The 17,044-nt window shown below is 38.8% G+C and overlaps 1 protein-coding gene across 2 annotated transcripts; it reads left to right on the forward strand.

Annotated features, from left to right (window-relative positions):
* Positions 1 to 149: 149 nt before the first annotated feature.
* LOC101746692 (ADP-ribosylation factor GTPase-activating protein 2) lies at positions 150 to 16,831 on the forward strand. Of its 2 annotated transcripts, XM_004922767.5 has the most exons (10): positions 150 to 322; positions 413 to 604; positions 844 to 975; positions 4,341 to 4,460; positions 8,451 to 8,579; positions 9,470 to 9,705; positions 10,866 to 10,982; positions 12,383 to 12,653; positions 13,052 to 13,189; positions 13,873 to 16,831. In XM_004922767.5, the coding sequence occupies exons 1-10, from the start codon at positions 248 to 250 to the stop codon at positions 13,972 to 13,974; spliced, it is 1,512 nt and encodes a 503-aa protein (XP_004922824.1). In that variant the 5' UTR covers positions 150 to 247; the 3' UTR covers positions 13,975 to 16,831. The 2 variants fall into 2 exon arrangements, with proteins under 2 accessions (XP_004922824.1, XP_062527986.1); XM_062672002.1 differs by having other exon boundaries at positions 160 to 322; positions 13,052 to 16,831.
* The last annotated feature ends 213 nt before the right edge of the window (positions 16,832 to 17,044 follow it).

Below are 17,044 nucleotides of genomic sequence, written 5' to 3' on the forward strand. Positions count from 1 at the left end.
AAAGTTATAAATACATAAATTTAGCTTTTTCGAATATCTTCGATGTTGTATGTCAACGTATTTCCATATTAAATTATCGTAATGCGTACATTGATTAATGCATAAGATAGTCTCAGAGCATGCCAATGCACCTGGTCTACTCTACGTTTTAGCAGAGTTTAGTGCCGTTGGGTTTGTTACTGTCATTGAATTGACAACAGTTGACACTTGACGGGTTTTGTCAATGTGAACGTGTGACATCTCGAAAATGGCTGACTCTGGGCCGAGTAAAAGCGATATTGAAGCAGTTTTTCAAAGATTACGAGCGATTCCTGCTAATAAAGTGTGTATAATTCGTTAATATTTAACTTATAGAATGTGTTTTTATTTATTGTTTTGATGTTATTGTGTACAATTTTACTGAAATATTCAGGCATGTTTCGACTGCAACGCCAAAAATCCTACGTGGTCATCTGTGACGTACGGTGTATTCATATGTCTCGACTGCTCGGCGGTGCACCGAAGCTTGGGAGTCCATCTCACCTTCGTTCGTTCGACTCAACTGGACACTAATTGGACATGGAAACAGCTGAGAAACATGCAACTTGGCGGGAACATAAATGCTGTAAGGTTCTTGTAAAGTCAATAACAAATTGAAATTCATAATTACAAGTTTTCAAAGTGTTTTAAAGAAAATGCAGAAAATAAAATAAAAAAAACATTCACACATTCATCAATTCATCACAAACATCCGCAACGCACAAAAAAAATTACAATTAGACATCAATTTTTTTTATTATGTGATAATCACTAAATAAGACACAGAAAATAACAATTGATTCTACATAAATTCTTTTTTAACAGATACAATTCTTCCGCACCCACGGGCTGGTGACAGAGGATGCTCGTCAGAAGTACAGTTCACGAGTGGCACAGATGTATCGTGACAAACTTAATTTACTCTCTGAACAGGCTATGAAAACACATGGGACCAAGGTTAGTTAGTAGAAGGGTATCAATTATTAACTGATGCTTGATGTCCTTCAGATCTTTTATAATAACTTCTATATTCTGTATTTAACAATTGAGTGCTTACATTTATTATCACATGACTTTGTTGTACCCAATGCGAATGTAACAAGTGTCTGCTGTGATCTTATTTAGGTTCTTGTAGTTTAATATGTACTTTTATTTTGAAATCAGAAGTAAACATCTACAGTTTTTTTTATTGCATAAATGGGTGATCAAGTTCATAGGCTACATGGTGTAAAGTCATAATCACAAATTACGGTACAAAATACAGAGTGAACTGAAGTTACTCTGTAGACCCAGAGATTCTAAATGATCTGTGAGAATGAGACTATTGACAATCCAAATGGCTCTCTTCTGTATGGAGTCAAATAGTACAGAGCTGGCACTGTGACCCCGTAGTAGATCTTGGCTTCTGACAATAAATGCTGCTATTCATCAGTTGCTATGCAATACCATGTCAGTCTGATACTTGGAGCTTATGTAGATCCTTTTCCACAGTGTCAAACCAGCAGTATTGGGTCTCCCTTCGGGACACCAAGGAACACCTATTTCACAGCCTGATACTGCTCCATCTGTCATACATACCTGAGCCTCCTGAGCCTCTGCGCCTTTTCTCCCCCAGAATATTTGTTGTTGTAGTCCTAGGGTACTCCACTGGTACATAGAGCCCTCACAAGTTGTCTCCATTTCACTCTGTCCTGCGCTTGTTCCTTTACATCAAGGGTATTTTGTGCACATATTTCAATGTTGTCTTCCCTGTTATTGTTGTCTATTACAGTGAAGCCAAGATTTTTTTTCTCTTTTATTACTTAGTTACTTATCCTTTAGACCATTACGACTTCAAAAGTTACTAGAATTTGGCCATTTCGTATGCAAAGATAAAATCATGAATTTAAAATAAGAATGGTATAGAATAGACACAAATATTGATTAATTTTACTGTGTTTAATGAATCAATGCACCGTGTATCTGCTTTGAGTTGAAACTTGTATTGTTGTAAGTACTTCAGAGTGGCATAATACCGATCAGTGACACACTAGCTTTTAAAGAAATTGATTAGTTCATATTTAACATTAGTCACAGCAAGGGTAGTGTCTACAAAAATAATATACACACATCAGGAAATAGTGTCCCTATCTTAAAATTGTTATCTTGGATTTTATTTATTTTATTTTATTTATTTATTTATTTATGTACACACAGAAAACAAGACACAGTACAGAGTAATAGGAAAATTATGTACAAAGGCACTGCTTATTTCTTTGAGAAATCTCTTCCAGCAGACCTGCGAGAGGATAATGAGAATAATAATAAAAAGTGATAAGTGTGTGTAGAACAAATAACACATAACTAAAATAACAAATACAACATGAGAATTATAGCACATACACATAGCAAATATTACAAGTTAATGTTAAATAAGTTAATTTACTTTGTTAACTATAAGTATAGTTTTGTTGAAAGATATCAATCTATAAATGGCTTTATGTCTCACCATCATTACTTAATTAGAATTAAATTAATTGCTTTCCTACTTATCCTAGTTAAAGTTTAATTGCTTGACAATTTTTTTTGGTATTCAGTTCATCTCTAAGTATTGTTTTCTTCATTCCCTTTCAACCCAGATAGCTTCAGAGATTTCAAGATTGGTATGGGCCTAGCTTAAAATCCATCTATGAAGCTCTCTCCTCTTAATCTCTTATTTTCCGCATTGTACACAACATATGTGAATATATATATTTTTTGGCAAAACCAGCAATTAAACATTATTGTGGCATAATATGTGGTATATTTGTCAGAGGCATATGTTTTTGGTATAGCAAAATCACATGTCTCGAGTAAAAATAAAAGTCAATCACTATTTTAACCTAAATATAAGAAATATTTACAATGTTTCATTATCATACAACAACGCAGCACATAATTGCACAAGATAGTGTGTTGTGAAATGTTTCACATTGTGTACTTTTGTAATATTAAACATATTGATTTTTTTTAATACATACTTCATAGTGTAGTAGTGTAAAATATGTAGTGGTTATGCTGAGATAATGCTGTTCTAGATTCATTACAATGATTAATGTCATCCTTACTTAGCTTAGTAAAGAATAATGAAATTATCATATAACATATCATGGGATATCATGGAATAATGAAATTATCATATAACATAATAATATAATATAACATATCATCTTTTTTTTTTCCGGGCCGAGGGCCGAACCTCCTACGAGGTCTCCGCGCCTAGGGGGCGCGCGGGGTATGTGAGACTCAATGATCTGCAGGTGTTGAGAGCAGACCGCGGGCCCAAGGAATTTAGGGCCCACCCACTAAACGACTCCCCTGCACTCTTACACCCGGCGTCCGATCTCCGTCCGGGGTCAAAACCCGGTCAGAGTAGGGGGGTTCCCGCGGTCAACACTACAACCAGACACGCGGCGCCACCCCGAGGACGCCCGACCGACGGGTCGTCGAGGCGATAGTCGACGACCAACGACGTCAGTCTCCGCGGTACGGCGGCCCTTCAGGCCGCCCGGGCGATGCCGCTGGTGTTCCGGGATACCCCGCTGGGCCAGAACCAGCCTGCCGGGTCGGAACGCGATACACCGCCGACCGGGTTGCTCTTCCACAGTATGTTCGGCGACGACAGCGACGACGAAAATGCGGACCGCATCGCAGTCCGCAGCCGCCGACGCGTCGTCCCGTCCTCCTGGTGCCAGCGCGCTAGAGTGAACATATCATCATAACTTATCATGGGTCTGGTTTTGAGTAGTCACCGTCGCACGTAGTGAAAGTGCCCATGATTCATCTTCATCTCTGCCGGTACACTGCTGGACATAGGCCTCTCCAATTGATGTCCAGTATGGCTGGTCCGTTGACACCTGCATCCAACGCGAGCTAGCAATTTTCATTAGGTCGTCGGTCCATCTTGTGGGTGGCCGTCCCACACTGCATTTGCCAGTACTTGGTCTCCACTCGAAGATTCTTCTGCCCATGTTTAACATTACCAAAATAGTAGATTCATAATTTCCCTGATTTGTGACGAAAACGACAGTTCTACTTAAAAGTTAACCATGAGAGTAGTATTTGACAACAAACCTAACTAAATTGTCCTTAATTTTATTTAACAACTTGAGAGCTCAACATTCACAGACAGTGGTGTCTGCCAAGATTTTTTTTTAAGTGAATAGTTCAACTCTATTTTTTGACAGTTTATGGAATGATTGCTTCATTTACACCAACTGTTTTTCTTATAAGAATCTTGATCCTACACTGTATAAAATGGACGTGAATTCATGTTCACTAATATTTCAATTAAATTATTACAGTTACACATAGAAGCTACAGCACCGGAGCCCAAGGAGAATAAGGAGGCCGAGGTAGATTGGTTTTCACAACACGGAAAGTCGACAAGCACTAACACAAACGAGTTTGCAAATGCCTCCCAGGTAACACGCACACAAATGCACCTAACAAACTTTTATAGATTCCAAAATGTTAGGTAGTAAATTTTATAGTAGTAGTGGTAGTAAAACTATGTGTTTAAAATTCTTACTCCCACAGAATTTATTCAGCTAAAAGCTATTTCCTCAGAGGAAGTTGAAATATAATGTTTCATACTAGAATAGCAGTGCTGCTTTCTGTATCTTCTATACAAAGACTCATAGGATAATTTGTTGTAAAAAATCCATGATACCCGTCAAGAGGAAGTTTAATAACCTACTAGGTCTTGGATTAGGTTTTTTAGTAGGTCATTTAAGGAATTTTTAGTTAGTTGAGGAATCATTTTGAAAAATATATTGAAACTACCCGCATTAACTAATTACGTAAACGAAACTGGAAAAATGAAGCAGATTTTACTTCTATAAGCAGATAAAAATTAGCGGCGTTTTAGATGACACGTAATGCGGGTTAATATGTGTTGAATGACCACAAAATGTTTTTTTTTTTATTGCTTAGATGGGTGGATGAGCTCACAGCCTACCTGGTGTTAAGTGGTTACTGGAGCCCATAGACATCTACAACGTAAATGCGCCACCCACATTGAGATATAAGTTCTAAGATCTCAGTATAGTTACAACGGCTGCCCCACCCTTCAGACCGAAACGTATTACTGCTTCCCGGCAGAAATAGGCAGGGCGGTGGTACCTACCCGCGCGGACTCACAAGAGGTCCTACCACCAGTAATGTTATAAGTGTAGTCTTAATGATTTGTAATGAATAGCCGATTCCAGTTACGCGTGCAACCCATAATAACTCTTTATCTTAAATAATGCAAACATTCTAATGTGATATTTTTTTAAGTGATTTAGTGCTATGAAAAAAATTATACACAATTGTTATCATTATTATGGGCTCATTATGAGTAATGTTATGATGAAAATCAGATCAAACTTTCTTTGGCAAAATTTTATAATTTGTAACTAAACAAAGGTATGATTAGATATTTTTAATATTAGATTGGCCAAAATAGTCAGTAATCACTTTAAGGTTTGTTATGTGCATAATTGTATAATGACGTGCCCCAGCCAGTGAAGGAACGATTTGTTTTAAGGGATATTTAATAACAATTTCGAAATAGAAACATTGGTGTGTATGCAGAAGACTAAATTTCTTTAATATTGCTGCTATGACACATGAAGATTATGATCTTTTCACCGATAAATCTTTATATTATTAATACGTGAAGCAAAAACTTTGTATCCCTTTTTACAAAAATTGCGCGGACGGAGGAGTATGAAATTTTCCACACTTATAGAGAATATAAAGAAGAAGTGCACAATGCTAATATTTATTTAAAATAATGCATAAAAGATACATTAAATCAATAAAGAAAACATTACACACACTACATACCATGTATTTGACGCACACACGCATGCATACTATTTATTGTGAAACTTTTGTTCTTGGCGTCTGTTGTCAAATTGAGAATAGATTAAATATTGTTTGCCTTTGTTAATATTTTTTATAGTGTAGTCTTGGCGAAATTTGTGATTATAGAAGTATAAAATACAATCATAATAGTGTACAAACTTTCAATTCCAATTAATTATTGTCGAATTTCGACTACCAGGGGACCTCTAGTAATATTTTAATTTGTGTCGTATTTTTCGATGTTATAGAAGGCAAACGTAACAAGTGTAAAGTGATTTTATACAGTTTTAATTTTCTCCCCGAATTATATATTTCTTTCATCACGTACCTGCATATTTACAGTACGTGATATAAAAACAAATATGCCTTAACTACCAATTAATTTATAGTTGTCAAAAACAGACTACCACGAGGGCTAATTTTTGCGGTAGGCAGCGGCTTGGCTCTGCTCCTGGCATTGCTGAAGTCCATGGGCGACGGTAACCACTCACCATCAGGTGGGCCGTATGCTCGTCTGCCTACAAGGGCAATAAAAAAAAAAAACCGATTACTGGAACTCATAGATAAATGCTACCGCTTCACCACAAAAAGATTAACTAGGTTAGAAGGACTTCCGAGCGGAATGTTAGGCTCTTCATGCGGTCCGCGGACCTTTCGCCGTCCTATTCTTCGACGAACCAGCATATAGACACAACCCACTGAGTTTCTCGCCGGATCTTCACATTGGATAGCGATTCCCATCTGGTCATCGATTCAGCGAAGCACTGCTCTCGCTAGGGCTAGTGTTAGCAAACTCTCTCAGGCTTAGACCGTGTAGACTCTTCATCCAGCCGGAGCGAAGCTAGCCTATAGGCTGCCAGCGAATAAGTAGGGGAGCGAAAAGCGTAATGTGTGATTGCTGCGAAGCAAAAACAGGACACCAGTGTGGTACAGTAACTATGCTAAATTTCGTATTTTTATAATACGTCATAGAATTCCTCAATAAGACTGAAATTTAATGAAAAATATCCCTTAAAACGAACGGCCTTTCGTTGCCTCGGCACTTGACAAGCTTACAAACCACATTATACACGGAACCAACCATTTGTCCGTATACATAGTGTGTGCTTTGTCTCTACATTATTTAGCGAGTGATTTTGTTATGCTATCCCTTTTGTTTTTCGTTTTCGTGTGGTCATAACTTATCAAAATAATATGAAAAAGTGTTTTTTTCTTTATCAAGTAAAATAATGGTTGCTCATCGTTTTGAAGTAATAATTGCGGTTTTAATTTCTATAATACTTCATGTGACTTGTTCATGTAAATTTTATTCTCATTTTCCAATTAATGTAGTTTTTTTATTAGAAAATAATTTAAATAAATCGAAAAAATCAATATTGTTTCGATGTATGTTTTTACATTTTATATGTCCATGAAGAAATATGTAGGTATGTACGGTAGGCAGCGGCTTGGCTCTGCCCCTGGCATTGTTGAAGTCCATGGGCGACGGCCGTCTACCAACAACGGCAATAAAAAAAAAAAGTCGTTACGATCTTACTTTATTAACAGTCAAATAATAATAAATCTGTTAAAGTCACACCTCGTAACTTGCAGAGCTTTTGTGTTTGTTGTTTGTGTTGTTAAATTGTTTTTGTTGTTTTTTTTAAATTTATCTTTGTGCGTTTATTTGGAATAAAAAGTGTTACAGCTTCGTATGGCCATGATGTCTATTGTACATATAATAGACAGTGTTAACTGCGCTTGTGCTCTAGCGATAAAAACCTCGTTCATCAGATGCGTCAGTCCAAACCCGACAACGTCATGATTGAGCAATAGTTGTGCTGTAGGTTTTTTAGGGGTCTTAATTTGAACATTAAACCCATTCGTGTACGGAATGAGCAGAGAAAATCGTAACCCATGATACCTTAGCGATTTTCGTATTTCATATACAGAGTGTTGAGTGCGAGTTTCTTAACGTTTTCGATAGTGTAAAAGTTAACCCCATTTTGTATGCAGTTGGAACAGCGCCCCTAGCGGCAAACGTACGCAATAATCCCACTCCATATAAATACGAGCTAACTTTTACCCCATCGAGAACGTTAAAAAACTCGCACTAAGCACACAGCATTCCATGATTACAACCGCCTGCTTAGTGATGTATGTGTTCGAAATCTCAGATGTAATGGAATGAGGTCTATTCCGCTTTTCAGACTGGTTCGTTTGTTTCATTTGCGACAGGAATAGACATGATGACGATATCGACCTGAGCGGGCTTTATAATACGCTCTGCTACTCGAGATAGTTAGTAATTAAAAAGAGAAAGAGTATTTGAGGGGGGAGGAAAGGGATCTCTTAGGATATCTTAGGGAAATGAGCTGACGAGGTATCCTTCTACTGTGGGTAAAGGATTTAAAGTAAAAGCTTGTAGAGGTCGGGGTCGCTTGTCATGTCAAAGCTGGTCTCGACATACATGTTTAGCGCTTTGGGTCCTATGCCAACAGAAGTTTTGACGCTTGAATTATGACACACTGTATGACGGTCGTCTACGAACCGGTTTCTGCAATAATGACTTATGGTTGTAGGCCAATAAACAGGAGCCCCTGAGTTCAGAAGCTCGTTTATGGGACTCTGGTCCAGCGCTGGGATCGAACGCTGACACCCCTCGCCCGTCAACCATCGGGAGCAGGAAACCTGCTGCCAAACGAACCGGGGTTTGTAGTCTTGGTGTACATACGAAGGTGTGAAAGGCTAATTGGTTTAAGCGAATTTCACTTAATACGCGACATTTATCTTTGTAACTAAAGGTGCGTTTTATCTGATACTAGCTGTACTCGTCCGCTTGGCTGGGCATTTAAAATTAACATTATTATTTCTCACCCCCACAAAGATTCTCATCATTAACGCCCCTGCAACTGGTGTAGGGAGTCCAACACTCATATAAATATTAGCCTATCCACTGGGTACATGTATTTTCTACATGGATACCAAGTTTCAAGTCAATCGAAGGCACGGTTCAGTAGTTATAACGGAACATCCGTAAAAACCACTGTAGATTTACATATATTAGTATAGATTAGCATCATCAGTTCGATTTTTTTAATTGAACTTCAATTAAGTTTACTCCATTCAAATAGTTGAAGATTTTTTTTTGTTATGATATTTTTGCCAAATTTACAACTTTAATTGGCTATCCTCTAAAGTTTCAAAAATGTCGCTTAAACCAATTAGCCTTTCAACCCTCAAATTTTTTTTTTTTTTAAAATGGTAACCCTATATTTCTCTTAATTTAATCTAATACTCTATCTATATAATATTTAGAATAGGGACTTACATTTCTGAGCCCTTATTTCAAGTTCATAATTATTATTAATTTAAATAGAATGCAGATGGGTCTGCGGGACATTTCTTGTTGTTAAATTGGTCACAAGTAATTAGTTTTCCTGACAACTAGCACCTGAAGTGCAGGACCCCTCCCCACCCATCCCGCAGTCTCCTCTTTTTAGTTAAAGAGTACTTGGCATTCAGAGCCTGAATGTTCCATCTCCTTCTTGTCTCTGTTACTTATAACACGGTAGTGAAGAATTGTAGTACTATCACACAGCTGGGCGCGCGTAAGGGTTTGGGAGCCACGAAGGTGTCAGCTAATTTTGAAGACATCGAACGCGAGGCTATCATGGCCGAGAAGCTCAAGATGGAGACGAAGGCTTCGGAGCAGAGAGCCACGCTGGAGAACGTGGAACAGGAAGTGGCCTCGTTGCGACTGGCGTACCGGGAACCCAGCAACAAGCCCAACTCTGAGCGGCTGGGTATAGCTGGAGCGAACAGGGCGAACACATCGTAAGTAATAATAATAATAAGCTTACGTTATACAGCTGGGCTAGGGGCCTGTAATTAATAAGATTTTAAATAAATATAGTGCTATAGTAAAAACAAACCTCATGGAAGCTGTTCGTGAATATATTTAAAGTATATTATTAATAATGCAGGCTGATGTCTCCATCAGGACCGAAGCATTGCGGGTGTATGTTCCCATGAGAACGCCGTTAGTCCTTTTGTTGGATTAGTTTAAATAAATGTAGACAATAATACTGTCTAAATTTGTAGCATGCCTCGGGCTGGCTGTGGTCCTGAACTGCTCACATCCATGAACGATGATGACTATGTACTGTTACGCGCTGGGGTTCCGGATAAATAAAAAAATCTACTGAAGTACAAATTAAAACTCTATTAACATGTAGAACACTAAATGAGCACTTTAAAATTCTCAATTCGCTTCAGGTGATTCGTTGGCTTCGAGTAATTCCGATTACTAACTGACTTCGTGCCATCTCTGCAACGCTTTTATAGTCTATACGATATCCCTAGATTTATCCAGAACATTCTGGGCAAGTCGAATAGCTTCTATGTGTGTTATCTGACAACAGATGGCGTTGTAGTTTTCGATTTTTCTAGTACCTTCGATATTCGTTTCTGCTATTCGGCGACAGATGGCGTTTAATCTTACCGGCGTAACAGTAATATTAGGTGGCCGCAGTGGCGGATTAAAGGTCCAGAGTTCCAGAGCGCCCTAGGCAATCACTTTATCGGCGCCCCTGTACCGTCCATAAATGGCCATCATAATATTATAAATTTTAACTAGTTGTTTTTGCAATTACGATGACGTTGTATCATCAAACCCTAGGCTTTAGTAGACCAAGACCCTTGTACTTACGCTAATGCGCGAAACACAAAAAAACCCGCAATATTGCATAATACGAGTATATCGGTGCTTGTGCAATATAATCTATTATAGATTTAGATAGAAATGCTGATCTATAATTAGTTCTTAATCGTCGATATGTTATTTTCTTTATTTATTTAAAAATTCTGAGCTCGCGCGCCCCATGTAACTATACAGGCACGTGCCTAGTTTGCTTTACGGATAATCCGCCTCTGGGTTATGGAAACCACCTTATTTGCCAAAAAAAGTTTGAGATATGTTGTGTTCGTCCCATCAGCGGCGTGTCCCACTCGGCCGCGTCGGACATGACCATCATCGAGCAGGAGGGGTCCGCAGCGCCACCCACGCACCTGGACGACATCGACGACTTCACCTCCTCGTTCACCATGATCAGGTACGCGAGCCGCCCTGTTTTGTGATCAGCAGACCGGATACTTGAGAAGGATATTGATTTTGTTGAAACTGTAGGGGAATGATACCCCGCCCCGCTTAGTTTACTATGCAGTTATAGTAATGAGCAACATACTAGACATGTGTAAGTACTATGCGCCATGCAGTACGCGTAATATAGCACGACCGCGTACTGTAACAGTACCTATTACCCGGTAAAATTTAACATGTCACATAACACTAAGCATGACGTTCATATCTATCAAATATTAAGTGTATAGTCTATGTTCATATCCACAGAATGACAAAACATATTAAATAAAGGTCGGTTCATATCTAGAGGTCCGTTAAAAAAATGTCGCAATTATTTACTATTTATAAGTTGTAATTAAAAATGTAAATATTTATTAATTTTATTTATACATTTAAAAAAATCTAAAGTAAACTTGTATAGAGTTTACTTGGTAATAATAAAAGGTCTATAATTTATAACCGATAACCCGAACATTCAGTACAATAAGACATAGTAATTGTTAGCGGGCTATACAAATTAAACAATACAGGCATATTTTTGACAGGACATGTTTAGAGTACGGTACTGAGTACTGTTCTAATGCCATATTACGGGGTACGGAATGTCATGCCATATGGCATTACTTCATAGAGTACTGTTATGCTCATGTCTACAACATACGTTAGTCAGTCAGTGGTTAACGTGCAGAGATCCACCGCGGTCGATGACGCGAATAGATATACGTAGTGTTTTATTGACCGCTCCGATGAGGTTTTACCGGAGGACAACTCAACCAACGCACAACAAACCTCACCAAAACAATTTAGATTACAGTTTAGATTTTTTTTTATGGGATTTTATGACCTGGTAACTAAGACCTTTAAGTCGTGTCATATTTTAATTTATAATCTTATTTTGATGAAAAATGATAATATGCAGTGAAATGAAATGAAATGAAGATGATTAATTTGAGACATTAATCAACTGGGATGAAATTAATTGAAATGAGATGGGGGGATGAAATATAATCTCAGTAAAATGGTGGTTATTTACTGAGATTTTTTCAGTGGACTTTTTGGAGGATCCCGAGAAGATATTTCCAGTGGCTTTGTTTCATTTTCCCACATTTGTGTACTTTCACAGATATTAAACAGTTAATAAACCACCATTATTACACATTTAAGCTGAAGAAACACTAAATAGATAAAATAAAACAAATCACACCACTGCACTCCTCGCGTTCCCACCAATAAGTGCTTATAGTTTAGATGTGGATTCTCAAGATTAAAAAAAAAAGAGTTTTCATAAAATAAATCTGACCTAAAGCTTTCATTACGTGTGTGCATCGCGAAGTTGAATAATGCTTCAGACACCGTTGTGCTCGTATCCAGGAGCGAGCCCTTCAGCAACAGCCGCGCTCTGGACAGGATGTTCGGTGAGGCGGACCGGCCGGAGCGCAAGTTCTCGCTGGAGAGCGCGCAGCACATCGAGCCGGAGCCGGCGCGGCCCGTGCACTCCATGTTCGCGGACGAGCGGCCCCCCGCGCCCGCCCCGCCCCGCCCCCGCGCCAAGAAGAACGCGCCAGAGCCCGAAGATGACTCCGCCGTGCGCAAGTTCGGCTCGGCCAAGGCTATCAGTTCCGCGCAGTTCTTCGGAGAGCAGGTGCGACCTCAATATCGTCTGTGTTTTAAATTCAGATAGATCAGCTCTCTCAGCGCCGCCCCTTGCGAGCACTTTGGCCCACACTCGACACTTGGGCATCACCACCCCTGCTTGTTGTCGCGAGCCGGCCGCGGTTAGAAGTTCAACCACATAATTGCGACGTAGACCTCATGTCTCAAGGTGGGTGGCGGCATTCACTTATGTCTGCAGTTAATAAACAGTGATGACAGTAACACCAGATGGGCTGCGAGCTTGTTCACCCGTCTATGCAAAGAATAAGTTTGGTTACGATGGCTACGGCCTGTTCAACTTATATTGGTTCAGAGCTGCAATGCGTGTTCCGCTACTGCGCCTTGGGATCTTGAAATATATTCAACTAGATTTGTGTGCGCATCCAGGATCGTTCGTGGGAGACGTCGGGCAGCACGGCGTCCAGGTTTGGCGGCAGCAGCAGCATCTCGTCCGCCGAGTACTTCGGGGACTCCGCCCCGCAGCGCCCGCCCTCGTTCTCCGTGTCGGCGCCGCACCTCGACGACGTACGTACCCCCCCCCAACTCCCCCTGACGCAGTATAGCGCTGTCCTTGTCTCGCATGCTGCTACTTCCGCTCAAACAATATTTATGATGTCCGATTGTGGACTGGTGGTAGGACGTCTTGTGAGTCCGCGCGGATAGGTGCCACCACCCTGCCTACTTCTGCCGTGAAGCAGTAGTGCGTTTCGGTTTGAAGGGTGGGGCAGCCGTTGTATTGTAAAACTGAGCCCTCAGAACTCATATCTCAAGGTGGGTGGCGACATTTACGTTGTATGTATGTCTATGGGCTATGGGCTCCGGTGACCACCTAACATCAGGGGTCGTGAGCTCATCTGCCCATCTAAGCAATATAAAAAAACACACACCACACACACTCACACACACGAGTCTAATTGTACTGGGAGACCTGTGAAAACTATAACAGAAAGAAAGAAAATCGTCTGGTATCATTTTTCGCATTTAATATTGGTCGACTGTTATTATAATTACATGATAACAGTTGAGTTTAGTGCAAACTTACAAGACGTCCTACCACCAGTAATAAAGTGTGTTTTTTTTTCCGCAAGAATGTTTCGTGTCTTGATGATTTGAATTCTGGATTTGTGATATCGTCGCGAAGCTGCGAGCTTCGGACTCGATTAAGTTACTCTAAGTGATTCTACCGGCGGTCCCCCCTGGCCCCGCAGGTGCGCGAGTCGGTGCGCGCGGGCGTGACGCGCGTGGCGGGCCGCCTGTCGTCGCTGGCCAACGGCGTCGTGTCCTCCATCCAGGAGAAGTACGGCTACTGATACAGGCGCAGCTGTCCGGGACTCGAACCCGGGGCCTGGCGACTACCGTGTACAACTTAGACGACAATATAATGCATTATACATCAATATTTTACAGTTTTGTTTTTTGGATCGCGCTGTCTCTCTCTCTCTCTCTCATTTAGAGCAAATAAAAAGGATGGAACTATTACCTGGTCGAGCACATCTTTGTTAGCCGTGTTGCCAGTGTAAAAAATAAGTTGAGTTTAGTGATGTTAATTTGTCACTGTTTTCGATCGCATATTATTTCGGTATCGCATAATCGCCTATGTGATTACAGAAAACTATGGCACTTCAAAATCGCCAATGTGCATCACTAATGATATTAGTAAAAAGTTTGAGTGGTAAATTGCAATATGCTACGCAAAGAGACGCTAGACTAGGAATAAAGTATTTGCTTTTAGCCAAACCTTTTTTTTTTTAAATTATAAAATGGTCTGTTTGACGATGGCAACGACGCTGATGATGACCACGGCCCATAATGATCCTTCGTCTCGAAATAAATAGAAGCTGTTGTGTTTTAAAACATTTCTACATATTTTTTTATTTCAATTTTTTTTTGTAATAATAATTATAAAAATCATTCCTAAGTATGATAAGAAATAATAACAAGATATCTATTTATTGGATTGAATGAAGATATAACCTAGAAAGGGATAGTGTAGTTTTATGTATTTTATTTTAATAGTTTGCGTTTATAAAGTGAAGAATAAATATAGTTTATCTGTTAAAAGGGCGTTTAAATTTGCCAGTCTAAAAAAATAAGCATTTATTTTTTTAATTTATAATTTTTAATGTTTTGACTTGTATTTTTATTTTGGCACTGCGATACAGCTGCGTGAAAATAATTTAAAATCTAGCAACACCACGGTCACCATCGATATGCAGCTGGTAACACATGTTGATGCTCGTGAATATCATTAGAAGCCTCCAACTCCCGGGTTCTGTATTGGTCACATATTGTTTTCCAAAAACAGCTTCAGCTTCTCAGAGAGCCCTACCCTTGTGGCTTTTAATCTTAACGTGAAAACTCCTGAAGAAGTCATTTGGCATTACACAGTGTGTAAGAATCGTTCTCTAAGCCAAAACGGACTACTACAATAAAAGAAAGTAAAAATCCATATTTATTTACTGATCTAAATATTACACACGTTTTTACCATTGTACCACCTAGCATTGGAGTTTCTTACCCCCGGAACCATTGCTCTCTTCCACGATGCGTTTTCCAAAGATATTTCATGTCCCGTATCATCCGGCTCTGTATACAGTACCTTGACCCTGTAATTGCTGATATCTATGAGCGATGGTGACCACCCATTATCACATATCCTTAACTCACTCCTCTGTTATTGAAATCAATAAAAAAGTTTTAAAAATGTCATCCTCGTGAACCCGCAATGTAATGTAAAGATAGTTGATGACCACCCCGCGCTCCCTCAGGCCGTTGACCTCGCACAACTTGATGTTTAATTGTGGTCGCATACGTACAAAACTCGAAAATACTGACTAACAGCATCTTACTGGGGAAACCAAACCGATTTGCTAATAGCGCTGTTTTTTTTGAAGTTATACTTTAGGCGCGTTATGAAAAATTAATGAGAGTGAAATTTAACGATGCGCGCGCACCGTGACGTAAAATTAACAGAATGAAGTTGCCCACTAAATCGCTCATTACACCGACGTAACTTGGCGAGTCTGAATATAGCCGCAGGTGAACTTTCGCGCATGTACACTCGTAAAAAAAAGTGTTATTAGCATTCATTTTTTAGTAATATAAATGACAAAATTATTATTTATTATAATTCATACTAAATTTTATTAAATTATTAACGTTAAATATTTATTATTAATTATTTAATATTTAAAAAAAGAAAAAGAAATAAATTTAATAAAAATAAAGTATAACTTCTTACGCGCGTACATGCACCCTTTTTTAATTCCAAATTTTGTGAGCCCACAGTTGTGAACGCAAAGGTTCTTGCTGGTTAAAAAAATGTTTGTCACTAGCTTTGAAAATATTGAAATTCTTACAAAAATGTTTTGTACGTTTTACATTGCGGATTCAGCTAATATTGTTAACATACTAACACCTTTACGTACGGCTCTCTTACATCGGGTTATTAACAAAAAAAAAGCATGATTAAACACACGAATATAGCATTGTTAAAGCTTATTTTATAACAGTGGCAAGTAAACTATTTATTTAGGTTCAAATTCTATCGCATTAGTTGAGGTAAACCATAAGACATGATAATGACGAGATAAAGCGATTAGACTAAACAAATTCGGTCATACGCAGACTGCTTGTTAAGACTTGATTTAAATATGTCAAAGTTTAAATTGAAATCGAAGTTAACCAAAATGTGCACCCATCATACATACCGAGTCATGTATCGTTGAAAATTATTCTTATAATTTTTTAACCGGCTACAACTTTATTTTCAGCTTAAAAAGATAGCTAAGCGCAATTCAAAACGCGTGACGTCATTTGGTGCCGAAATAATCCACAAGCTAACCATAGATTATGCACAACCCACCTATGACGTCATGCATTGTTTAAAAAAAACAATATTGTTTCACAGTTAATTGTAAGATCAATTGTAATTACTTATTAGATATTTTTTTTAGTTTTTCTATCTCTTATGCGTATGAAAAGCCCAAACAGCTGTATTTATATAAGTGTTCAAAGTAAAAAACTATAATATATAATTAATTTGTAGATGTTATTGTAAGTGTATATATTCCAACGCTCCGTATGTATCGTAATAGAGTTTCAGTTTTCGTTACTATTGAAGTTATATGAACATAAAGGTGTATTATAATAAATATTATATTTACATTGTGTTGTGTTCATTTGATACTCGCTGGATCATTGTTTAGGTTACGGCGCTCGGCTCGCTGGCTGACCACTGCCACGCGGCAGTTGTGTAACCAAAGAGAAACTGTGTGCTTAGTGCGAGTTAACGTTCTCGATAGCGTTAAAGTTAGCTCATATTTGTATGGAATGGGATTGTTTGCGAACGTTTGCCGCTAGGGGCGCTGTTCCAACTGC

This window comes from Bombyx mori, chromosome 14, assembly GCF_030269925.1.
Source record: "Bombyx mori chromosome 14, ASM3026992v2".
In the NCBI taxonomy this organism is placed as follows: domain Eukaryota; kingdom Metazoa; phylum Arthropoda; class Insecta; order Lepidoptera; family Bombycidae; genus Bombyx; species Bombyx mori.

Coding starts and splice junctions, on each gene's coding strand:
- LOC101746692 (XM_062672002.1), top strand. CDS start 248: ATGGCTGACTCTGGGCCGAGTAAAAGCGATATTGAAGCAGTTTTTCAA. Junction 976..4,340: donor TGAAAACACATGGGACCAAG/GTTAGTTAGTAG, acceptor AAATTATTACAG/TTACACATAGAAGCTACAGC. Junction 12,654..13,051: donor CGCAGTTCTTCGGAGAGCAG/GTGCGACCTCAA, acceptor GTGCGCATCCAG/GATCGTTCGTGGGAGACGTC.